The sequence below is a fragment of the Rhopilema esculentum genome, chromosome 8, assembly GCF_057945365.1.
Source record: "Rhopilema esculentum isolate cy_ngs chromosome 8, ASM5794536v1, whole genome shotgun sequence".
Taxonomy (NCBI): Eukaryota; Metazoa; Cnidaria; class Scyphozoa; order Rhizostomeae; family Rhizostomatidae; genus Rhopilema; species Rhopilema esculentum.
This window is the reverse complement of record NC_142822.1, coordinates 3,300,841-3,326,792: the sequence shown is the minus strand read 5'-3', so window position 1 is coordinate 3,326,792 and position 25,952 is coordinate 3,300,841. Positions and strand designations below refer to the sequence as shown.

General features: G+C 35.8%; 1 protein-coding gene across 2 annotated transcripts; it reads right to left on the bottom strand.

The window, feature by feature from the left end:
* Positions 1-79: 79 nt before the first annotated feature.
* Positions 80-25,924, bottom strand: LOC135695066 (nucleotide sugar transporter SLC35D1). Of its 2 annotated transcripts, XM_089109686.1 has the most exons (13): positions 25,558-25,924; positions 24,304-24,337; positions 23,752-23,838; positions 19,712-19,779; positions 18,649-18,720; positions 17,890-17,958; positions 17,318-17,388; positions 14,412-14,536; positions 11,207-11,274; positions 10,440-10,518; positions 5,254-5,336; positions 5,032-5,101; positions 80-3,128 (listed from the first exon to the last, which is right to left on the bottom strand). In XM_089109686.1, the coding sequence occupies exons 1-13, from the start codon at positions 25,665-25,667 to the stop codon at positions 3,078-3,080; spliced, it is 987 nt and encodes a 328-aa protein (XP_088965812.1). In that variant the 5' UTR covers positions 25,668-25,924; the 3' UTR covers positions 80-3,077. The 2 variants fall into 2 exon arrangements, with proteins under 2 accessions (XP_088965812.1, XP_065070085.1); XM_065214013.2 differs by lacking the exon at positions 5,032-5,101 and having other exon boundaries at positions 25,558-25,921.
* Between the last annotated feature and the right edge of the window lie 28 nt (positions 25,925-25,952).

Below are 25,952 nucleotides of genomic sequence, written 5' to 3'. Positions count from 1 at the left end.
AAATTCAGGGGGGGGCTATAGAGTATCATAGTAAAATGAAAAATGCGTTGTCGATAAAATGGGAAATACGGCAGATCAAGAATCTGAAGTATAACAAAACGCAAAGTTCTAAAGATGTATTAATTGTTAGAAATAATTGTAAATCTCTAGTAAAATAATGTTCAAAATTTATATTTTCTAATAATGAAAAATGCAGAAGAAATAATATATTTACCCCCGTTTCTATTTCGAAAAAAGTCAAATGCATCCGTTGCAGATGGAGGGTGGCGTGTATGACGAAATCAAGGCTTTGAATGAACGAGAGTGACTTTTCAGCATTGTTATCTTAATGGAAATTCAATTCCTGTGGTCATAATCGTGGCTCTTCTTACTGAACTGTTTTCATTTAAAACAAAGTAGATGTTTCAGTTTAAAACATTGCTGATACAATGGCAGAAATATCAAATGAGTTTATCTTGAATTAGTGCCTTCTTATAATTGTAACGTAACAATCAGTTTTCATTGTAACTTCCGTGTTTAGTCAAAGGTGATATTCTTAGCAAAGGTATTGTTTTATCTCCCAAAGACCACCATAACTCGAGTTGTTCTCACAGGGATCCAGCACATGGAACTACAAGTACTTACATAGCCAAAAAAATTTACCACTGGAGTTTTCTAAATATCTTCTTTATATTCTCTGAAATTCAATTGAAGATCAATGGGGCAAACGCTATGATCCCACCCACATTTGAAAGCATTCAAGATATATACGAAAGAAAGATTTCCGGAAAACAGAAATAACTGCATCGCGTTGCTTATTGTACAACCAAATAAGTCACAAAATGTATGAAACTCTGACGTCACAAACAGGGCAGAAAAGCTACTCAAAGAAAGCCCGAATACACAGATCTTGGGGCGTTCACATCAACACAGCATAAACATTTGGTCAAAGTCACTAGAAATAATTTATGGACGCGAAAAGACAAGAAAATCGTTTATGAACAAATGGGTAATGCTCTATGTTTGTTGATATTTCTTTCCCTGCGAATGCGATTGTTTGGTGTTGCTAACATATATGGTTACGCCATTTGCGCAAGTAAGTTTAGAGGTGCAGTATCAGTGTGCCTTGAATATAAGACAAGGTCAGTTACATAAGGGATTGCAGGCAAATCAGCCGACAAAAATACAGGCACACATTAAACTGTACTCTTACGTATTTGTTTTTGTAGCAGATAGGTACAAACACATTGCATCGTCTTGTTGGCTTGCGTACAGCCTATCCACAACACCTCGTCAACTAACTCATTTAGTTGCTTATTAGACCGTTTTTGCTTTTTCTTTAAATATTTGTCATGATTTATGTAAAAGATTCTTGAAGTTTTTTATCATGATTTATGATTGAAAGAAGAAATACAAGAACGTGAAGTATTTTTAGGGAGCCTGAATTGATCAAGGTGTTGTTCGCCTCAATACTCTAAAAATATCATCTTCTAGGCGTCCGGAGTATTTATTTTATTGTTTATTATATGCTCTCTTGACAAAAACCTTATCAACTATAATTCATCAGAATCCAATCTTTAGCCATTTTCTCTCTCTTCATTCTTAGTAATCATACTGCATAGCATATTCATCGCTTCATCAATTCATACATAAATACATAATTTTTCCTTAAAACAATGATTTAAGCCAATCCTAATCAAAACCCAATCTCCAAAATCACACGAAGTCTTTCTTCCAATCTTCAAGGTCTATCGTAAACATAGGATTGGCCAATGTTTATAAATTAATCATCAGACATTTCTCTTACGAACTTGCCTCTTTGCAACAAATCGAAGGTTTCTAACACTAGTTAGCTATAAATAGGATTGATTAATTCTAAAGTCAATTTGGTTCAACACGAAGCACTGGAATCATTGCCGCGACTCATGGCTTCAACGTGAGGCAAAAGGATGCGTTCTTCTCTGCTCTTTTGCTAAAAACCTTGCTTCTTTAATCTAATTAGATTCAATAGGATCATTGTATTAGCAGATCTGGCGTGTCAAATCGATGCAGGTAATCCTTGATTTATCATTCTGATTAACCATTGCAAAAGAATATTTGATTTTCGTCCTTTCGGTGGATGATAAAATTTTGTGGCATAGTCTGCTTGAAGAATACTTTCAGACGCATTATGTTCCTTGGGTTAGGCCCATTGAAGCTCCGATTCAACAACAGTGACTTTCGCAAATAAACCATATTGAAACATTAGTTTCTTTCAAAGCACACATTTGATAATACAAGATAAGCATTCAACGAAATTATGCCACTGCCAGCAACAGTTTGCTAGCATCTGGCAAACTATTACGAGATAATCTTTCAGACTATTGTTATAAAGTTAAAAAATGAAGCAAAAGTCTTTAAACATCACTAAATTTTTAATTATCAAATCTAAAATTTAAAAAGTATGCAACTTGCAAATTAATTAAAAAATTTGCAAGTTTCATACTAATTTATTACAATGTTTGGCCTAAAACAAACACTTCATTTACATTTTAACTATAAATAATAAAGGTAACAGAATAGGGAAAATAGTTATCAATTTGCTAATCTTTCCTAGTTGTTTTGTATGTTAATTATGTTTTTTAAAAAATACTTAATTTATTTTATGGCCTTATTATTTATTACCTGACTTTAGAACATTCGCTGTACGAAAATTTAAATTAATACAGAAACTTCTTATGCAACATTCGGAATGATTCTACTGAAAAAACTATGTATGATGTAAGACTGCAATTGTATGACGCAACAAGTACAAAATAAATTTCATAAGCCAAGTGAACGTGAAACGTGCCAATGCCCTGAGGTTGGGGTCTGTCAACTTCGTAATGGCCATTGTAAAAAGAAAAGCTTTTCTTATGACTATGTAATAACTAAACTCTAAAGACGAGCTCAATTGAACTTTTATATACAACAGAAAACACATACTGTGAAATGTCTTACTAGTGTTTTTCGAAATTCCGCGTTTAGGGGACCTTCTTTTTCATAATTAACTTCCCGTCCGAAAATGTCATACAGCAGAAGTTGTCTTCCTGTCCAACAGCTCTGACTTCGTGCTGGTTTTAACACCATCCGTGAATGCAAAGTATGCATAGATTATGCTGCCAGAAACACTAAATGAAATGATGACACAACATCAAGCTCTAAAGATGTCCATACATCAATGTAATGACGTCAAAATAATTACATCACGATATGAATGCACAACTATACAAACAACACAGGGACAGTCAACGCCTAAAGCAATGGGTGCTGCTGAATGCGAAATAATTCACTAGTAAAGCAGCCTTTCTTATTGCTAAAGAGAAAAAAACAGTCCTTTATTTTAGGGGCATAATTCAGTATGATGAAGAATGCGGTCTTGCATAAATCTTTCCTAAACATTAATCAGTCAATGTACCAATACACTTTTCTTTGTACTAAGAAACTGGAAAAAATATTAGAAACTATTAGATATCATCCTCTAGCAAACGCTTACTTCTGCGATATTTAACTCAGGGTCAATTTAGGATAAATTACTTGAAATAAGGTCACTTCAAAATTCTGCAATAACCTTATCCTGTCTTTGTTGCATAGAAACTCTAAGAATTTTAAGAATGCTTCTAGATGTTAAAACCTTTCCTAAGGCAATTCCAACTGATGAAAGTTGGTTGAGCTAACAATCCCCCTAAAAAATTTGTTCCTGCGAGCAGAAACTGTTATGCTAATTGTGCCTGCAAGATTTTTTTCATATGGAATGCATATTCATATGAATTAAAATTTCTTTAAGAGAGAGGCATGAAGTAATGTTTGATGAAACTCCGTACATGAATGTAGAAAAAATGAGCATACATTCTGGCATACGTTTTGGCAAAGCCATACGTATTATTGTCGTTTGCTTGCGTCAGAACAGAGACAGCAATATGATAATGTGTTTCATTCCTATTGTTCATGAGTCATTTCTATTTTCACAGACTAGTAAATCGTAACAGAACTACTTTACTAGAAAATGACTTTAAAATAGCGTCGGTTTCATCAATAAGTATGGTTTTATAGAGTTTAAAAAAACTTAAGCGTATGACATAAAAGGAAAATCTGGCTTTGATTTTTTCATTCGCTCCAAAAATTTTGATGCCATCGATTCTTTAGTCTTATCCAAGCGATGAAAGAAATGTCAGTCTGTTTTATTGTTTCAACTCCTTGCAATATTTTATCATACTTTCATTAAAAATCCTTTCAGCATTTTAATTTATAGACCATTAATCCAAATTTCAATCGCCTTATATTTCATTTAAGAATTTGGACCAAGAATCATTATGTTTGTTGTTACGGATTTCGTACGTGGAAACCTTCACTCTATGACCGATCCAACTGACATGAATGCTGAAACTACACGAAAAAAACCTATAAGCACTCAAATACCTTTGAACTTTTTATGTTTCTGCCAAGAAAATATGTTAATTTCTCTTTGCTACATAAATCATTTTCTTGGACGGTAAAGAATACTTTGAATACGTCACAAAAGTCTCTGAATTTGAACCGAAGTTCATTGTCAGATACATTTGATACAGTCAACGAAATTTGTTTGAAGTTAGTGACAAATGAATGTTCTTAAGGGTTGCAAAATGGGCATCACTGCCTTCCTTTGTCTTGTCACAAAAGATCGTAAAAAATCAATTTAAGGGCCTATAATTTCAAGCTGCCTTGTCTATCACTGTATGCCGTCCTTACTGTAAAGCCATTCCATAAATTTTGTCAAAAACAACATGGATTTGGAAAACACAGTGTCTACATCTTTATAAGTAAGATTCACGTCAGCCTTCTCTTTATATTGTTGCGTTTCATTATCCTAAAGATTTGGCAGAGCAATAGGATTTTTATGGTTCGTCTTTATGGACTTTATGTCCCTGGTGTCATAGGCCTTCCTCATCTTTGTTTCGAGTAGCGTGGTCGTTTAATTCGAAAAAAGAATGGTGAAATATGTAGCTTAATTGCTCCTCAATATCTATAAAAAACTGGAGAAATTTAAAAAGATACTTTTTCGGCTGTGCCTGCAGGCGTTGTCTGGTTTGCATGCTTTGCCTGCGAGCGCCGCAATTGACGAAACCTGTGAACAAGGACAGTTAACTGCAGCATCTCGCAAAAATATTTAGTATTAAACATTACACATATACTGGCCGCAACACGTCAGTTGAAAACCAGCTCACCTTAACAGGATCTATTCACTTTAACAATAATATCAAATTAGAATCAACTTACCTTATGCTAACCCCTGTAAAATTTGTCCAGCTGAACACATAATCACCGCCGAGGACCATACCAATAAAAGTGATCGTGACATTCTATGATAAAAACGTACAGTTTTATAGTGATTACATAATCTGTCAGAATGACAATAAAATGTTCTAGACTTTTAAGCCACGTTTCTTTGATATAAAATCAACAAAAAAATTAAATCTTATACGAGTTCAAAATTTTTCCTGGATAGCTTATGCAAATCTCCCCAACCGATGATGCACGATATATTCAAAGGCATCAATGTACCTGCATTCAGATGTCAAAACCAGATCATTCGTGCTGGAAACCGTATGCAAAAGATGAAGAAAGAGGACAGCTAGCATACAGAGTGAAACGAGTTATAGTGCACATTCTGAAAAACATTTATGCAATTATATTTCACTAGTTTGACCAGCAAGGTCGTGAGATACTTCTCCCTATTTTAATATTAATCTCTTTGTTCCACGATAGACAAGCGGCACAGCACCCGGATCATCAGTGAAAGGGTCACAGGAAATCGTAAAAACTTAAGAATGAAGCGTTCGTTAAGTCAGCAATACTTTGAGGTTTGATTGCCCAGGGCTATTACTTATCCCTACCCATAATCCTTTACTATTACAGAAATTGGTTCCTTAAGCAAAGCTATTTTAAGAAGTGATTCCTTCAGGCAGCCAACCTAGTCATAGAGCAAGTGTAAAAATGGGGCTTAACAAGGCTTACCTTCTAATCAGGTAAATAAGCAAAGAGATCTTACAATGAGTCTACTAAGACCGGGCTTAATCTTATAAGTTAGCCGGTGGGAAGCAAAAATTCAAGTACATTGAAATAGATGGAAGAAAACTAAAGTTAAAAATTACGAACTGGAGAAAGAGTTGAAATCTGAGAGAATGAATGAATAGAGCATCGACTGGAACAGTTATTAATCTAGGAAGAAATTTCAGAAATATTGGATAAGGTAGACGGGACCTTATGAATAATAGTTATTGTGGTCTATTAAAAAGAATAGCTGCAATAAATGATGAAATAGGAGGACCAAAACATAATGCAATATCTGATCTAAATAAGGAGATGAATAATCCAATTATGGCTTGCATCTTAGCTTCAGATTGATTGTGAATCCAGCAAAATTAATTTGGCTTCGACAGCTTGTCAGGAAATTACATTAAGCAACAAACACATGGGAATTTTTGCCAAACACGAGAAATTATGATTTGGTGCCTTGTGTTTTAAGCTTGATGCTAAACCAACAAAGAAGGCTGCTTATTGGTTAACAAGTCGGCAATTTTGTCAGAGAGTTTTTTAAGGTTTATGAATAATAGCGAAAAACATCGAGAAACAACATTGTATTAATAGATTCTTTAATATGAAATAAAAAATTTGGCGTTCCTGTTATTGGAAATCTATTCGCAGAAGATGCAGAAGATGATTTCAGATTATTGGCAGTTAGGAAAATGGATTGAAAAGCCTGTTTGATTTTTAAACAAGGAAAAAGACATAAACAATTCTGTAAGACATATCTAGGGCAGGCTCCTGATAGATTTTTAGTGCTTCATTTAAGGATTTTATAAAGGGAGAATCCATGCTGTGTGCAATGGGTCCTATAGAATATTCTATCTGGATATAGAGAATGGCGTGCGTTGAGTTGAAGTCCCGGATGGGATAAAATGTTTTGATTGCCAAGAATGAATGTAAGTTGCATGTTGGAAGCAAGATCTTTAAGCATATAAATGTTTGGTGTCAGTTGTTTCTCAAATGAAAGATATCGTTTATGAGAATTGTAACCTAGCAGTGAAGTAATGTCGCAGTTTGTGTTGATGTTACCCGGGCCTTCATTTTGATGATGGTAACAATACCGAAACAGCTCAGAATTATTCTACACTAAACGTTAAACCAAATTACTACAGATAACTTGGAGAGCGATATGACAGTAAAGAAAGAAAGTTCAAAGCACATTGTAATTGCATGTCGACAAGACCTCTTTGAACAGCCTCGCAACAAAACTTAGACAAGTTTGTGTAGACTACTGACACCAGATTCAGACAGACGTATGATCCTAATTTAGAAATGTCAAATCAACTCATTTCAATAACAGTGACCCATCGCAGGCGTCCTTTTCTTTTTCTAAACTTTCATTCACCTAGCAAAAGTGCTCTAGTGTTCTAGTTTAATGAAAGTAAATTGCTTAACCCTATTTTTGTCACGGAACAATGATCTGACAGGCATACTTTTTACTAACACGTACGGCAAAAATAGAAAGCAAGAACTATCCTGTGCTCGCTTAGCAAATAAGACAAGAACATTATTTGACAAAAACACTGGGATACAGTAACCTTCTATCATCAAACAAATATTTTCAATATTTTATTGCCGAATAACAGTCACAGCATTAAAAGAGGGACAAAGGCCTGCGAAACCAAAGTTTGAATGGTCGATGAGTTTATGATATGCGCATTGAAATTGAATTAAATAGACTGGAAGCCTGAGAACTGGAAAAATTAGCCAATCAGACTTGGTCGTCAACATACATCTGCTACCATTTAACTGCCAGAATGTTTAAGGATGGCTGTTGGACGTTGATAACAAAGGGCTTAGAAATCTTCTCCATTGTAACACATTGCTCTTGAAGTTAATTGTCGCATTCCTGTACATGGAGGTAGTAAATCTATACCACGATTCGATTATAATACAAAGTCGCCATCTTAAGAAGACCACATATCGTTACATTTGGTGACAAGGGTGGGATGACGGCAATGAGTCACCAGTGTTTATACTATGAGATAATACCGAGGTATGGCCTAAGCCATCATTAAAAACAACTGGAAAAGAAAGCAATGTCTCAAGAATTTGTTTCTGATCTGACTTACTAAGATGAGGACTGATAGCTGCATGTAACTCAGACAAGGTAATTGAATTAAACTTATTGTTCTGAATTAAACATGTTGTGTATAGGTGGACTAGATGAGACTGAGGGTATAGCTGGCCAAAACCTTGCTATTTTTTGGCCTGCATGAAGTTCAACAGAAGATTTGGACGGATTGAGAATTCTCACTGGTATCATCCGCTCAGAGGCTTGACTAATACTGTATGCAGTAATATAGGATGATTCAGAGTCTTCACTGAGGCTACATACCATACCTATTTGTTCTTCACAACTCTAAGGAATCTGAAATTGTATAACACTTTGAGTTCTACCTGGGATGGATAAAACTGGTCCATAGACTGATGATTGGAGAAAAACAGGTAGATCTTCCCTACAGGGTGAATTGACAGTGGCAAAAGACCTGGGGGTGATGGTTGGACAGGAAGAGACAAAGGGGTCAAAGGTGTGCTGCCATGGGGCCCAACAAGTCACCCTACAAGATACCCCTACAACAGTCAACTGCAAAAACAATTTGTTTAAAGAAACAGGGGAATTATGACCTGATGGTTTTTGATTTTTTTAAATAAAATCATGGATTTGTACAACTTTGCATTTTCCAAGAGGTAAAATAGGCGAGAATGGACCCGATCCGGATCGGATCCAAAAGAGTACGGATAGGCTTTGCGTTTACACGGGAACTGGTGGATCCGTATACTTTTGGATACGCTATCCGAACACTTTTAGGATCGCTTTCAAAGGTGATCCCGTATGGATCCAATCTGGACCGAGCCCCTTGTAAACGGTTGGATCTGGTCCAGATCGGATCCGTCTACATTATTTGTCGAAAATGAGACAGAATATCTTTCAATTCGAGGTAGTTTAAATATGTAATCCGTGGCTTTTAGGCGCCAGAAAACCGAACATCAAGTTGACAGACTACTGTGTTGAACTATTATTACGAAATGTTGACGCCTATATATGTGCACCAATTTTCGAAAAGCGCATGCACGTAGCCTGTTGAATTCATCTGGATCCGTTCCCGTGTAAACGCAAATAGTTCTGGATCGGATCCCGTGTAAACGCATTGCCATGTCAGGGTTCGGATCCAAAAGTATCCGGATACTTGGGGATCCGATCTGGTCCAGGTATCGTGTAAACGGGGTCTGAAGTAGACTCCCGTTTATCGAAGGAATCAGCATGGATCTTAAAACCTCAGAATTTCTGTTTGCAATAATTCCGGGCCAATATTTAACAATATTCAACGACTGTAAATCAGCAAAAAGACTGTAGACATAGTAAAAGGCAGTGAAATTAAGTCTTTAGGATTATGTTGTCTTCGGTACTGAATTCAATCTCTCTAACCACCACTTTCATTAATACAAAGGGTTCAAGAGGATTCATAAAAATTTACATGTACGACCAAAGTAGAATATATATTGAACCTTTAAGGATGCAAATCTTTATCAAACATTTCAAAATATGCCATTTTTAGCATTGCCATTCCCTTGCACCTGCAAACCTTAACGAAGTTTCGAAAAATGTGTGTCACAAAGCAAACAGTTTGTGCAGCGATAAACTAAACCCATAATGCAATGCCTACAGCCTTAGCAATACCAAAACCAAAACAAGCCCCTGCAAAGCTTGCCTTAGCATACGCGAATGAAAAAGAAACAAGACCGAAAGGCCGTCTAAAGCTAACGTGGCTCCCAAAAATAAAACCAAACCTATGGGACATTTACAAAATCGGATGGAAAGATATTTGTGAACTACCAAAAGATTGACTTGCCTGGCAAAACATTTAATCTGCAAATTTTTGTTTCACTAAGTAAATCTATTTACAAAAAAGTTTTTAATAGAAGTTCGCTTTCTTCTGTTTATGAAAGTTTTTTGAGAGCGTTTTTTCGATGTCCAGCATTTCAAAATTTCCTTATTCTATGAAAAGCTGGTATGCCATCTGCTTAAGACGATTATTCCTTAAATACTTTTCTTACGAGTTCGATGATAGTTAAGAGATTTACTTTTGATTTGAAATCTGAAGCACAGCGAAGTAAAATTAACAGACATCTCCAAAGAACGTGCGAAAAATTCCCCCCTATTAATCTCCCGTGGCGAAAGCCTGGTACAAGATACCTTACAAAAATGGATATCTCTCTACGAAGAACAGTATTTCTGATGCTACATGAAGGAGATTCGACTGTAGCATTGATGCTGAGAATGTGAAAAGCAATGCCACAAATGTGGTTGATGAGATGCCAGTAACCGAAGTATGAGAACACTAGGCAAAAAAATTACCAGAATCCGGACCTACCTTTAGACATCCTATTATTGTTGTTGTAAGCGCTGAATTGGCTTGTGTGCAAGCAACAATCGAATAATTGAGAATGAACCTAAAATGCAAAACGAGTCATCTTTATCGAAGACTGGATTTTCCTGCTCCTTGTAATGGGTACCATAGCTTCAAACGATTGCTTTCAAAATAACAAATGCTATGATGCAAAGTGTCGAGTTAGACTTATTTATTGAAATCGCAACTAACGAAATAAAAGAAAGAAAGCGAGGAAAGAGGAGAAATAAAGAGAAGAAAGAGAAGGAGAAGAAAAAGAAAGAGAAGGAGAAGAAAAAGAAAAAGGAGAGGAAAGAAAAAGAGAATTAAAAGAAGGAAAAGAAAGGGAAGAACAAAGAGAGGGAGAACAAAGAGAAGGAAAAGAGAGAATGAGAAAAAAAAGAAAGGAGAATGAGAAGGAGAACAAAGAGAGGGAGAAGAAAGGGAAGGAAATGAAAGAGAAGAAGAAGAAAAAGAAAAAAAGAAGAAGAAGGAAAGAAGAAGATGAAGAAGAAGAAAAAGATGAAGAAGATAAAAAAGAAGAAGAAGAAGGAGAAGGAGAAGAAAAAGAAGAAGAAAAAGAAGAATAAAATAAAGAAGGAGAAGTAGAAGAAAAAGAAGAATAAAAAGTAGAAGAAGAGAAAGAGAAAAAGAGAAGGATAAGACGAATAAATGGGAAAAGTTTGCGAAGGCCAGGCTGACTGTAAATTTTACAGATAAAAATTGCAACGGAATATTAATTATCAACTGACCCCATAACGCAGGACAAAATGAATTGTGATAAAAATACAGAATTGTTCCAATCACTAAAATCCATCGCCTGCAAAAAAAAAGAAGTGTGTCAAAAAGAGTGTGTCCAATTGCAAAAATAGAAGCGAAACATTAAGCAAGATTTATTTTCTTTTTTAATGATTCTTTCGTAGATTCTAAGATCCGTTGGCGAAAATGACATTTGCAGACGAATTTACAACAGTTTTCACCAAATTACTTAAAAGCCGGCATTTCTCTCATTACATACAGTATGCTGGGGGATGAAATTTAGAATGATACAAAAATCTTAACAACTGGCAAAGACAACTGCAGATGGCTTTGGGTCATATAGGGGTTTTTGGTTACCTTCAGTGACATTTCTCAATCTCAAACCTTTTCATAGATTATCCTGTCAAACGAACATATTGATCGATTTCTGGCCAATTATTTGTTACAAAGAAATGCTACAGATGTTCCTCTTTCATCAAAATAGATAAAATATGTTTCTGATTTTCTATGAAGCATGATCAACTATATCAGGAATTGGTGAACAAAACAAAACTGTAGGAGATATCGCAATCAGTTTAACTATTTTTATTGATTGAACTTAGGCCAAGAAAATGACACCTCAAAAAGGATGAACTGCCCGGACACCCCTAGTAATCGTGCCGTGACAAAATATTTTTGCAGAAAAAGTCCATCCAAGACATTACTCTTCCCGCAATTCCATTTATAGGGTCGTGTCTGTTTGTTTCCCATAACTAGCAGCAATGCAGCAATGAAAAAGACACAAAAGTTGTGGAAGCCATTGAGCTGAATCATAGAAATTAACGAGAAGACTTCTGTTCTGTTCTGTTCTGTAAATAACGAGACTGTTCTACCTCAACTCCAGCCTTGCAGCCTTCATTTAACGATGCATAGCAAAATCTTAAGCAAGGAACTGAGGAAATACCAAAGTTAATTTAAATTGTAAAAAACATTTCTCACTTTCTATACACACTTGCATGATGTAAAGGTAATTTGGTATCTTATTGATTTTCTAACTCACACCCTAGTGCCTTCTCCCACAAATCCTACTCTCTGCACTAATGCCAATGGACGCAAATTCAAATACTCCACAAAGTTATTTTTTCTGAGAATGGTTTAATCCCTCTGTCTTTTCCAACCACCTCTCTTTCAACATAACTATATAAAGGGTATACGTTGATATGCGGTGTATGGAATGTGACACTAGAGAGAATAAGGTGACATGTACACCATTTAGTCCCGCAACATTCTGATATCCCAAATCATGGAGAAGAAACCAAACCTCTTAATTTCAATTCCGGTAGGTCTTTCAGCCTTTAGCTCCTGTTTCATTGCTCGGTAAAAATTACAGCAAACAATAACATTTTAGTCAATCCGTTTAATAGCAGAAAGTTCACCGTGCAAAAACTTCTTATCAATATTTCTACATACTCACGATCAAAAGAAGTAGTCAATAGTTGAAAACATTTATGACTCATTTCGATTTCATAAAAACATTTTCCAATTTAATTTTCCAACAACTTTTCAGAGAAATCACTTAAATCACATTACAAAAATTGTTTGTCATTTCCCCTTTTTAGCTTCTTGCCATTCCCCTAGCTTTTGCCTTATTTTGCTAACTATCTCTGTACATCTCATTGTTAATGGTCTCGTGACACGTCAGTTGGCTCGGTTTTAAGAAGGTCATAAAGAACAATGTTAAGAAATTTTAAAAGATTTTGTCGCGATGAAAATAATACAGAGTCTCCCACTGCTAGTCAACACTTACCATGGGGCAAGTCAACACTTATCATTTCGAATAGAGGTCTTTGACTGCAATTAATTTGACCAAAATAACCTACACAAAACATGCTCAATACCCCCTACTTATTAAATTTTTGAGTATTCCCGAAAACCATTACATTCTGTTTTCTGTCTGCCTCTACATAGGACGTTGTCTTGTCAGTTCGAATGTCGGGGTTAAATCATGCAAGCCGTCCCGTCCAGAGCCGTCCCGTCCAGAGCAGTCCCGTCCAGTGCAATTCCGTTCAGATCAGTCCCGTCTAGAGCAGTCCCGTCCAGAGCAGTCCCGTCCAGAGCAGTCCCGTCCAGAGCAGTCCCGTCCAGAGCAGTATATGGTCAATCAAACACCAAGATTACAGGGGTGTCGTCCTGAACGTAGAGAGAGGAAGCTGTGTTGTGGGCAACTTCTATAATACATCCACGACCACACCCATGACAACACCCACGACCACATCCATGACCACACCTAATATACTTGCATTTGGTTTTATCTACTGTGCATATGAAATCAGTCAAACTATTCGCCGATTCTTTCTGAAGTAGGCTTGGCTGAGCCTTCCTAAAGCCCTCCTCTGAAGCACAAATTCGCTAAACGCTGCATCCTCTAATTATGAAAGTCCTATTAGTTATATCGATAAAATCGTAAAGTATTAGTGTTGAAAATCTTAACACAAGTAGATTTGAAACTGTATAAATAAATTAAGGGGTCCAATAGAACAGCTACGGCTCCACAATATATCAGTGAAGGTGGAGGGAGAGGATTTGCTTTAGGACGTTCACGAAATCACGAAATCAATAACTCAATTCGACAGTCTCAAAAATTAAACTACCTTTTCAAATTTCATTTTGATACAGCTGTGTCCCCGTAATTAAAACAGAGACATTCATCAATATTCTCGCTTCTCAGGTTTTCAGATATCAAATTCAAAAGTTATATGTGAGGGCTTACAGAGACATAAATAGAAGGATTGAAATACCCGGACTAAATAATTTCGTTGAAATTGTTCTGAAAAAGCAGTAAAAATTTTACATTTTTCCGAGAAACACACTTTCGAATCGAACGTTATCAGGAGACCTTCAGTCTTCAGAGAGAGTGAATGCAAAACAAAGAAAATATGACAGTTTGACAAGGGGTGGCACTTGGTCAAATATTTGGGGGGCAAGCCTATTGTTTTAATAAAATGATGTCACATTTTCTTATTGTTTTAGAACAAAAGAACATTGTCCTACAAAGCGTTGGGGGTGAACCCCATCCCCCTAGGTGCCCGACACTGAACTTGACCATCAAAGAACAGAGCCCTTACGAGCAGCTAAATGCAAACAAAGCCTCAAATAAGATCGGTAGAAAGCAGAAAGCGATGAAAAATAATCAGTCATAAATACTAATATAAATCGTACCTTTTGAAGTTCTCCATTGTAAAATGCGAAAAGAATACCAGGTACCAACATAAACAGGGAATTATAAAACATGAGACCATACTTTCCAAGTTCTTTTGATTCAAGTTTCTTTTTTACAAAGACACCTTAAAGAAAAAAAAAACCGAATAACAAATCAATATATCACGTAAACAAAAAACTTAAAAAAAGGTTTAGATTATTTCTGTGAATAGAAGTCATTTTTGATATGATAAATTTGAGTACTTTTCTGTAGCAAACCCAAACCTCCCATAGTTTAGTTTGCAAACAGGATTACTTTCATCAAGTTATCATCTCATTCATTTGTCATAAGATTCAATTCTTGGAATTCCAGTCTGTACTTGTGCGCGAACAATATGATTAGAGTACGCAAACCATAACACCCATGATGAGATAATATATTTTGAAACTGCACTAGCACTAGCATTAGAATGCCAGATATCAAAAATTAGAATACCCCATATCAAGCATGCGAATAACAAACATCAAGTATCAAAACACTCAATATCAAGCACCAGAACACCAAATATCAAGCACTAAAATACCAAATATCAAGCACTAGAATGCCAAATATCAAGCATTAGAATGCTAAATATTAAGCATCAGAATACCAAATATCAAGCACTGGAATGCCAAACATCAAGCACCAGAATACCAAATATCAAGCACCAGAATAGCAAACATCAAGCACCAGAATAGCAAACATCAAGCACCAGAATACCAAATATCAAGCACTGGAATGCCAAACATCAAGCACCAGAATAGCAAACATCAAGCACCAGAATAGCAAACATCAAGCACCAGAATACCAAATATCAAGCACTAGAATGCCAAATATCAAGAACCAGAAAGCCAAATATCAAGCACTAAAATACCAAATATCAAGCACTAGAATGCCAAATATCAAGCATTAGAATGCTAAATATTAAGCCTCAGAACACCAAATATCAAGCACTGGAATGCCAAACATCAAGCACCAGAATACCAAATATCAAGCACCAGAATAGCAAACATCAAGCACCAGAATAGCAAACATCAAGCACCAGAATACCAAATATCAAGCACCAGAACACCAAATATCAAGCACTGGAATGCCAAACATCAAGCACCAGAATACCAAATATCAAGCACCAGAATAGCAAACATCAAGCACCAGAATAGCAAACATCAAGCACCAGAATACCAAATATCAAGCACCAGAATAGCAAACATCAAGCACCAGAATAGCAAATATCAAGCACCAGAATACCAAATATCAAGCACTAAAATGCCAAATATCAAGCATTAGAATGTCAAATATCAAGCACCAGAACACCAACATCACGCACTAGAACACCAAACATCAAGCATCAGAATTAGGCCTGTCCACCGAAGGACGAATTTGGTTAGCTGAAGCCCAAAGCGAATATTCGGTTACAAGCAAATAGTTCGAATAGTACGATTATTCGGTTGGAGACGATGAGGGCGAATAACCTCACTGTTGGAGGTCACAATTCGAAGAACCGTGACTGATCGAATAACCGTGACTGATCGAATAGCTGTGACTATTCAAATAATGTGACTGATCGAATAGCAATTGCCAACCGAATAGCAATGACTAGTTTAATAGCCAAGACTGTTCGAAAGTAGAATGGCAACTTCTTTTCTTCACTCTTTGAGAGAGGTTAATGGATACTGGCCTTCTTCAAAATTTGCAAACCCAGGAAATAATAACAAAGCCAATAAAGCAAGATTGGAAGGGGGCAGGGGGAGTGGAGCGTGGGTAGCAGGTGGGGGTCATGAGGCTTTGCCTCGGGAAATTTTTGGCGGGTCATGGCCCCACCACTATTTTGCAGATTAAAATAACTTTTCAAAAAATCTTTTGTTACGGGTGTTAAATTTTCCCTTGCACCCCCCCCCCTCCCACTTTCCAAACTGTATCGGAGCCATGCTAGAAAGCGTTCTACTTTTCAAAATGTTGGAAACCGACCCTTATGACGTTTGTTTTTTAATTAAATTAATACTGACTTTCTGGCCATCAGGGGCGACTAGTGCTAGGGAAGGTTCGAGAAAACATTTATTTTCTAAAAAATCGTTTTGAAAATTGCAATGCAGCACACCCTTTGAAGTAATACACAGGAAATATCAATAGGAAGCATTAGAATACAAAATATCAAGCCCTAGAATACAAAATATCAAGCACTAGAATACAAAATATCAAGCACTAGAAAAACCAAACATCAAGCATTAGAATACAAAATATCAAGCACTAGAATTCCAAAAAATCAAGCACCAGAATAGCAAATATAAAAAGCACCTGCAGATAAGATATCAATCACTTAAATACCAAATACCAAGCACTTGAAAAAGCCACGTGCCAAGACACAGTAGAACCAGCTACAACAAACTTCCTTTTTCAAAATGTCAAAAAGGATAACTACTAAAAGAAACAAAATTAGCAATTAATATAAAACACGATGCTAACGTCGAATAACAGTTCCGTACTCTAATTATATAAGTTAAACTAATTTGTAATGCAAAGGGTTCTGTGGATTTTCTTCATCCTGAATTTACTTGCAATCAAGAAGGCCCTACAATTCGTTGAAGAGCAAACAAATGTTAATCGGCTGCTAGTGGGATTCCCGTGCTATAAATCAAAAGTAGTAGGAGAACAGGATTTGGAAAATATTCTGAAAAAAAATGTGAACGAGTGACACGATCAGGGAAGGACCAACAATCAACTATATTGTTAAGATCTAGCTTTAGGAAGCCAGTTCACCAACCTTCATTCCAAAGTCTAGTACAATGGGCAGTAAATTTGAAGGCTTCCTAAGAGGCCGTCCTATCAAGAGCCAAAACATACTGTTTCCAATTCTCGTAACTAAAAGTAGAACATAGACAAGACTAACCGTTTGCTGCAGTTAAAACGTCATTCATTAAGACATAAAAATACCCAACGGCATCAAATGCGAGATCGGAGCTGCGATAGAAAGAAAAATACCATCAGTTGGGTTGTCTAAACTCCTGAGGGGCGTAAACATATACTACTGGTATTGACGGGCCAGTGCAAAACAACTACGGATAGAAGGTTGAGGGAGCAGGAACACAGAAACACAATGATCATGAGAGCAAAAAAGGCTCTTCAGTTAAGAGCATTAGCCAGCCATCCACTGTCCATGGTACACAGTAAAACTAACGCGTTCCATACTCCTATTTGAAAATGAAGCTATTTTTCATGCTTACTAACAATAAAACTTCATTCCCTATTAATATTTAGACACTCAATCGTGTCAAAACAGAATGAGATTAAATATCTACCCTACAAAAACCTTCATCCTTCCGATAACAACAAAAAATATGCATTCACTACATCTATTCATTTTGCTATCTACAGGTTAGAGGTCAGATATATATCATCACATCCAAAGCTTCCGAAGTGACAAAATATAAGTGTGTACTAGGTTGAAGCAGGTTATTGTACCTTGCAGCGATAACCGAGCCAGCAATCATGAGGTAAACTGACATCTGCACTCGCCGACTTGCTCTGATCCTAAAATTGAACACGTTTGACGAGCGTGGATTAAAACTCAAGATTAGAAGCTACCATTCTTAGGACACTAAAATAGGCTCCTTATGGTTTATTTTCCCCTGGACGTATGGTGCTTTACTAACATGAAGTTAGAGGTTGAAAAAAATGCAACTGCAATCCCGGACAAAATTGTTGAGACAAAATGCAATTTTTGTAATTTTCTACTTTACCTTGCCCCTGTAAATTCGAGCCCCCCCCCCTTTTTCCCCCAAAAGCAATGTTGGATTTGTAGTTCTATCATGTCTCCTTGAAAATCATGCATTCAACATTGAATTGGGGGAGGGGGGAAGTTATTTTCTAAAGGAAAGTTAAAATATAAGCTTTCCTTGAAAAGTCTCAACCACTTTAGTCCGGGATTGCTTTCTACAGCTTATTACATAAGATAATGTTTTATTATCTGTTAAATATGTATTAGCTATTTAATTGTTACTTTCTTGCACATTAAATTTTAGATTAAATTAAAGAAAAGTAGTAGTTATGCTACGTTAGTAGCTTATAACGTATTACCAAATGAAATGAAATTTGAGAATACTAAAACAATAAAATAAGCTCAAGAAATCCATGAAACTAGTACGGCATTCAGTGTTGATTTGTGAAACCAACACAACTTAATAAAAGCTTCTAGTTCAAGGAAATGATAAAACAACTTACCCGAGTAGCCAGTACTCAGCTATCATTGTCATTAAGATAGAAAACCTTCTGAGAACAGTGAACATTGGTAAACTGAAAGTATAAAATACATTGGTATATAACTCGCGAGAATGCACATAAAAGGGTTGGGTACTAATGACGTCAGTTGTGTGAACAAATATGAGACTATTACAGATTTAGTAGTTGACCACTGTGAGAAAAAATATTAATAGACAACTATCGATACTATTGATAAACAAAAACTGGGATCTCGATTATCTGGCAATTACGCTTATAAAAGTAGATTAAATTGTATAAAAGTAATTAGGACTCGTCGAACAGCCTTTGCTATTTCTTTCTTTTAATAGCTCTTGCAAGTTATTCATCCCTTTCGGTCTTAAGCGCAATTGGTACAGCTCTGTCATGTGCCATATCTCATAATTTTTATTGACAGATTTGTAGCAATGTAAGCTTTTTAACGTCCTAGAACAAGAAAGAAATAGAAATGCCATCTTGCTCTCAATTTCGAAATATATTATGAAGATAAACAGAATATCTCTTTCTATAAAAGAAGAGGCAGCATTCTTCCTCTTTTGAAGGCCTCCCGTTCAGAAACAAAATGTTCAGGCACAAAGTAAGGGCTACAGATGTTCCAGCGAATAAACTAAGGTTGCAAATATGATAAATTTTGCGATTAGTAGTAAATACTGTTATAGGAACGCCGATTGACGATGTTCCTATATTTAATTTTACTTTTGTTGTTGCGAATGCTGTCGTTTTATGATCTAGTTTAACGTGCAGAAAACACGGAGCCAGCAAGAGACGATGTTGCGTGACGGTTGCGTCTTGATGAATTTACTGACTGACTACAATTTAGGGCGTATACACACGAAACAAGGGACGCTACAATTATGTTGTTTATTACGTTACGCAGACAATAGAAAGTGTTAATGACAGAGAATGACAGAGATAATGACACAATGGAGGACATGATTACGTTTAGACAATGGTCACTACACTGTATTGACCACCTGTAGCAGTTCTAGCCCATGTGCTGACGTATAGGGTATCACAAACGACTTACTTGAGCATTTTAGTTCCTCCTAGCCCAAACGTGAGATTTCCAACATATATCAGAGGTAGAGGCCAGATCTGAAATGAAACGTACACATTTGAAGATTGGACAAAACACCAGAAACATAACAAACTAAAGTAATTTTCGTTCGACACTCTTCAGTGTATAAACGTCGGATGATGAAAGTAAGCTGAAAATTAATATCTATGTGTTGTCGAAAGTAACGTGAGAGGAGGATCATTTGTTTTGATGTAAAAAGACTCCAAAATTCCTAAATGAAAATACATTCTTGTCTGCACAATGATTTGGAAATTGTCGTCACTATACGTTTTGACCTACTCTTGATTACTAAAAGAACTATAAACTTGCACCCTTACCAGACTATCACCTCTAAATGAGCTTTGCAATTGCACTGAAAATAAAAGTAATGCCTGAGTCCAACTTTGCGTTTTACCATATTTGCGTTTTATCATAGAGAAAAGCGCCGTCTATAACTTATTTTTCGTCCATGATTTGCATTACCTTGGCTCTCGTCGTTCTTCTTTCCCATTTCACTGCATTCCGTTGAGGACAACAACAAGTGAAGATAATATATCTGAGAACACTTTACGATTCTCGCATTGAAAGATGACAAAGCTATTTGGCTACGATTGTCAAAGTCTACACTCTTACGAGAAGGGTTGCCCTCGAGCATTTAGGTCACAAAACTTTGGGATGTAGCGGGCATGATCTTGAATTTTCTGCGCAACGGTTTAGTTGGATCAAAAACATAGCAACTCAAAGGGCAACTAGCTGCGGGGGCAAACCTTTGTTTTTGTAAAGAGAAGGACAATAGCCTATTTTATTAAAACAATTGAAAGTCACTGGGGCTGGAGAGGCAATTGCCCCCCCCCCCCTAGTTAGTATGTTAAAAAGGCCCCGATTAAGGCAATAAGGCACTTTCCTTATGAGCAGGTTCAGGCTTCACTTTGGTACATTTGAAAAGAAAACTCCGGAATCGTATCGTTCTGGCTATACGGTTTTATATTCTGTCTCTTAGCATTAGAAAAGGAAGCAAAGTGGTTACCCCCATCTAGCATCAGACATATCTAGCATTCAGATTTCTCTTCACAAACAATATAAATCACATTTGCCTGAACCCTTGCTTCTTTGCAAAGTCATTCCATAGTTCACTTGGCAATCGAGTAACCCTTAAAGGCTTGTTCTTAAAAGCTTTGTTAGTTAGTGTTCATATCTAGGCAAAATCTTGTCAACGAAACACTGTTCCTATTTAGTCTATTTAAGCGTCCCTCGGTTAAACGAATAAAAATTCTATTAACTAAATGTGACGACCAAGAAAACAAAAATTTGGCAATCTAGAATCTAGAAATGAACCTCAGGATTTCTGTCATATTTGATAACGAACTAAAACACACGATTCAAATTGAATTAATGGAAAAATAAAGCCGGCTGGTTGCTGTGCCATTTAATCAAAATAATCAAAACAATCAATTGAGACAATGCAGTAAACAGTGATAATTCACTTTGATCTTGAAATGCTTCCAAACTATCTCAAGTTCTAATCAATGTTTTCACATAGAAATACAACAGCTTGAGGCCACAATCTTTAACTGACGTCATACCCTCTTCTCTCTGTTATCAATTTTGCATGCGTTTTTGGCTTTCGTGATTTTGCACAAGAAAGAAATCAACTAATCCCCTCCAAAATAATTTAAAAATATGTCTAGAAAATGAGATGATGAATAATATTATCATTTAATCTTAGATCAAAGTTTAAATACATTCAGCTTGTTATAATACGATGTTTAATTTGCATGAATGTGTTCAACATGTATACCTCTGGACATGTCTCTATGCATTGTAGGTATTTCAATCAAAATGATAAACCCAGCAGGCCCTCTTATTTCATATCTGAATAATTATCCATATGTTTGGCTTGTTTCTGTTTCACTCGCCATAAAGCCACAGAGCTTTAGAGCTGCTAGCCAGTGACGTGCCGAAGAACCTTTACATTGATCGGAGTGTAGCAAACAGGGTTTATTTTAAGGAATTTTTATCACTGCACATATTCAAAAAATTTTCATGACCTTTCACTTAAAATTTTTAAAAATTATCAAACTAGCTGAAACTTTCGAATAACACTAGCTCTCGTCAAAGCCTTACAAGAGATTTCAACGAGGAGAAGCAGTCTAGGTTTAAAAATGATTTCGAGAATAAAGATCTCAAAGGAGAAGATGAAGAACAAAACAAACTAGATACTGAATTCGATCAAATTTTAGACAGATTTCACAAATTATGATCATTGTTACTGTTATGTTCTCGTGTTTATTGTTTTGCTCTTTTATAAGTTTATCATTGCATAATTATGATTTATCACCGCACAAATGGGTTATCACTGCATGGCAAGAGAAGCCATGGTAGCAAAAGATATTTATCTTCTGGTGGTGAGATTTATCATTGAACAGGATAATCGGCGACGTCACTAACGGGCGGGTTTAAGGGATAGCTAAATTCGCCAACCCAAAAAATGCTGCTCTACCGCAAAAAAAATCTGCATGGAAATAGTACGGCGATTGAGCAGCATAATTGGGTATCTAAGTCCTTCTCATTAAGAGCATAAATATGAATTTCAAAAGGAGCAGGTTTCAATTTGAAGGAGATGGGGGCCTTGGGTCGGTAAGTATTGCCTAATTTGGTTAAGGGGTTAAACAAAGGAAACTTGCACAATTTTAGATAATTTATGGTGAAAGTTCATGAAATCTTACGAGTTTGGGGAGCAATCTACAAGAAAGCCCCAATAAAGAGGAGGAAAAGAAAAAAGGGAACCTCTTTCACACCCTTCCCAAACCCCTGGTTCTTTTCCCCAAAATCTTGCAATTAGGGAAGAGAGGTTGATCTAAGGAAAGCTGCCTGTAATAGGCCAGGAAAAAATGGAGAGACAGGATCAGAGCACAGAAAGACAGGTGAAAGAGACAAATAAATTGAACAACAACAAGAACAGCCAATGTATTTATGAGAAGGTGCAAATACTTTGTTTGAAAACAATAATTTACCAACTGTTTTAAAAAAGATTTATGACCCAATAACTTGATTGACTGATTCTTACCAATATACTTGGCATTTCATCCAAATCTGATAAGAAAATATTTGGGGGAGGGTGATAATATTTTGACAAAGTATGGTTTTTGATATAACTGTACAACTCACAAACTTGCTTTTAAGGAGCCAAAATTAATCTTGGGTGTATCCTATTGTTTAAATGGATCTTTCCTGTTCTGTTCAAGTGAGGTCAAGGTCAGCATTTGGAAGGAGAGTAGCAGAAACTTGCTAGAAACTTTGAGAAATAAAAAATAGGTGGCCCAAAATTCCACTTTTGAGACAGGAACATTGTAATATAATCTACCAAACTGTAGTAACAGCAAACTATAATAAAGATTCATCTTTTAACATTAAAGTGTCATCATTTGGAACAAAATACCAATCTGATAAGTGTGCTGGTGATGTAGGGTTGTGTGATGGCTGCATCTATTGAAATTAAATGGCACACAGGTGCATGTAGTTGGTGGATATTTTGTTGTGCACATTAAAAATGCATTCATTATTGGTTATCAGAAGGCAGGTGTTACTGTAGTACAACACCTGTCCAGATAACGGAGTTACTTGGTGAAAAAGGTCACCAGAACAGGTTAACTGTTAAGTGCATAACCGGAACTTTTAGACATTCATATGTTTAAATATAGAACTTGGTCACTAGCAAAATGGTTTTGGCTAATCTTCTGGACAAATCAAATAGTAAATAAAGTGTCGCTTGTAGTTAGTTAGCTGGTTAGGGGTTTTTTCACCTTTAGGCACAAAGGATTGAAACATATGGATGGTTTTCCAAACAGAACTGAAGATTTACAGACAAATAAGTTTTAACACTAGCAATACATTTCTTCTCGAATATATGAGACATATCCTTTAAAAAGAAATCAAAGTAGGATTAATAGAGTGAAATTTGAAATAAGACAAAATGAACGCCTTTAAGGAAATACATTCATAGTACAAACCTTTCTAAATGTGCTCCTATCAAGCCCTGGAAACTTCACTATTGTTGACTGTTTGCCAATGAAAAGAACTGCAATTGTTGCTACCATCTATACATAGAAAGTAGGCCAATTTGAAATCGATAAAAATCATAAGGCTTAGGAATAACTTAAAGAAAGCAGGGTTATATTGAAAGGTAAAATTGTGTGAATTCCTTGGTTGGATCTGATGTATTAGAAAGATATTAGATGAATTTAAACACAGTCTGTCATATTTCTTTATCTTGATATTATAGACATCAAATTGAGAACAAAATTTTTCATATCATGTTTCATTTAATGACAGATTAAATCTGACCAAGGGTCTTAATATGAAATGGAAAGTTAGGACTGTTATCAGATGGATCTGTTACAGCAATCTTAGGATATAACAATATTGATACTGATGATAAAAAAATGTTTTGATTTTAATCTCAGTAATGGTTTGTCATTCTACCTAAATGCTCTCTTTCAAAAAGCTATGATTGAATAAATTTAGACCAAAGAAAACGAATAAGAATTCAACTTTAAGCTCACCTGCCCCAAGCCTAAAACTTGGAAAGATGGGAATCTACAAAAAAATTATTGAAAGTGAATAATTTTCTATAATTGCTGTAGAACTTCCATCTTTATTGCACATATATCCCAACTAATATATCTATTTTATCTGTTTTGAAAAGAGTATGCTTCAAAGCTACACTGGCCTGGTATTTTATTGATTTTAAAAACTTAGCCTCTTTAGCTTGGTACATGATTTTAACTATTACAATTGCTTCATAGCCAATAAAATGGGTTTTTTGCCATTTACAAACTATGTTACAAACTATGTTTACAAAATGGGTTTTGTCATCACAGATATGTATAGGCAAACACAGGTTTATGGTTAGTGAATGTTCTCAAATTGTAGCAGATCTCCAAGGCAAGAGCACAATAAATGTTGCACAAAAGCTTAAAGATTTTTGAGTAAATGCTTATATTGCTTTGCATACTAGTGTCATCTCTCATTATTTTTATTTGTTTTTTTATTGGTGCCAAATCTGGTAAATAATTGGAATTTTTGACCAAAAGGCATGTAGGCAGAGCATGGCTCACCCAAGATGCCAAACTAGTTTTATTTAGGGCACACCTAAAAAATATATGATTCAATTAACATATGTGAAAACTGACAGCTCTTGCCCACCAGGCATTTTTGAGTGATTTTTGCAGTGCAGGGCTATTGGTGCACCTAAGATCTTGTCAAAGTCAGCCATACTCTGCAAACTGGCCAAAATGATTGTTTACTACTGCTTGCTTGCAGAGAGCAAAACTCAAGAAACAGCTTATACATAGATCAATTTCAAACAAATTACATTCAAATTATAAATACATCGAAACAATATTGAAGCAGCTACAACCCAATTGTGTTTACAATTAAGCACCTTCAATTGCAAAATCTTAAATAATTGCTAAACATTTCTACGTTTAAAAGAAATAGTAACATATAAATAAACTAATTGATATTTGATAAATAACAGCGTTTGGTAAGTTTATTGACTGACAACTTCAATTCATTTCGGACTCATAACAACAAAATCTAATAATACAACTTTCAGCAATGATACACTCATTTGCTAATTATCTCAATGACGTAAAAAAACAATCGTATTAACTCTGTGCTACACAGTAGCAAGACTAGTTGCATCCTTTTTTCAAGAACGCTTTTCAGCGTCATTATAAATGGGTTTAGCATCCACGTCCTCGTGCAAATATGGAAAGCGTAATAATTAGCAGGTAGGCAAAGCAAATTCTTACTTGTATGTTGTCAGTACCACTTTGTTTATCACAACTATAAAGAAAGAGCTTGCTGCATACATCAACGCAGTCGATATTCGTCTTATAAGAGCTTGTTGATCCTCTTCCATTTTTGCAAATGATTATTGTTACGATCTCACGAATATTGTTTTAGGCCCAGAATAGAAATTTCCGTTTGATGTAAGATTTGTTCGACGCTCAGAGATTTCATTGAGCATTGAGCCAATAGATAAGCAGAATCTGCCCGTTTATTCTTTGGTTGTGGTAGGCAGCAGAAAACTTCGCGAGCATCATTAGCAGGAGAATAAATATCTACCAAATACATAACCAACACTTAGTAAACTGGTACTTAGGCCAAACACGAGTGTTTAATTGTAAAAACAAGACTCGTTTCC

What these genes read in the sequence shown, in the direction of transcription:
- LOC135695066 (XM_089109686.1), bottom strand. Translation starts at nt 25,667, where the DNA reads ATGGAAGAGGATCAACAAGCTCTTATAAGACGAATATCGACTGCGTTG. An exon ending in GGAGGAACTAAAATGCTCAA is followed by an intron (nt 18,721 to 19,711) that starts GTAAGTCGTTTG and finishes TTATACTTTCAG; the next exon opens with TTTACCAATGTTCACTGTTC. An exon ending in GGCTCGGTTATCGCTGCAAG is followed by an intron (nt 17,389 to 17,889) that starts GTACAATAACCT and finishes TTTCTATCGCAG; the next exon opens with CTCCGATCTCGCATTTGATG.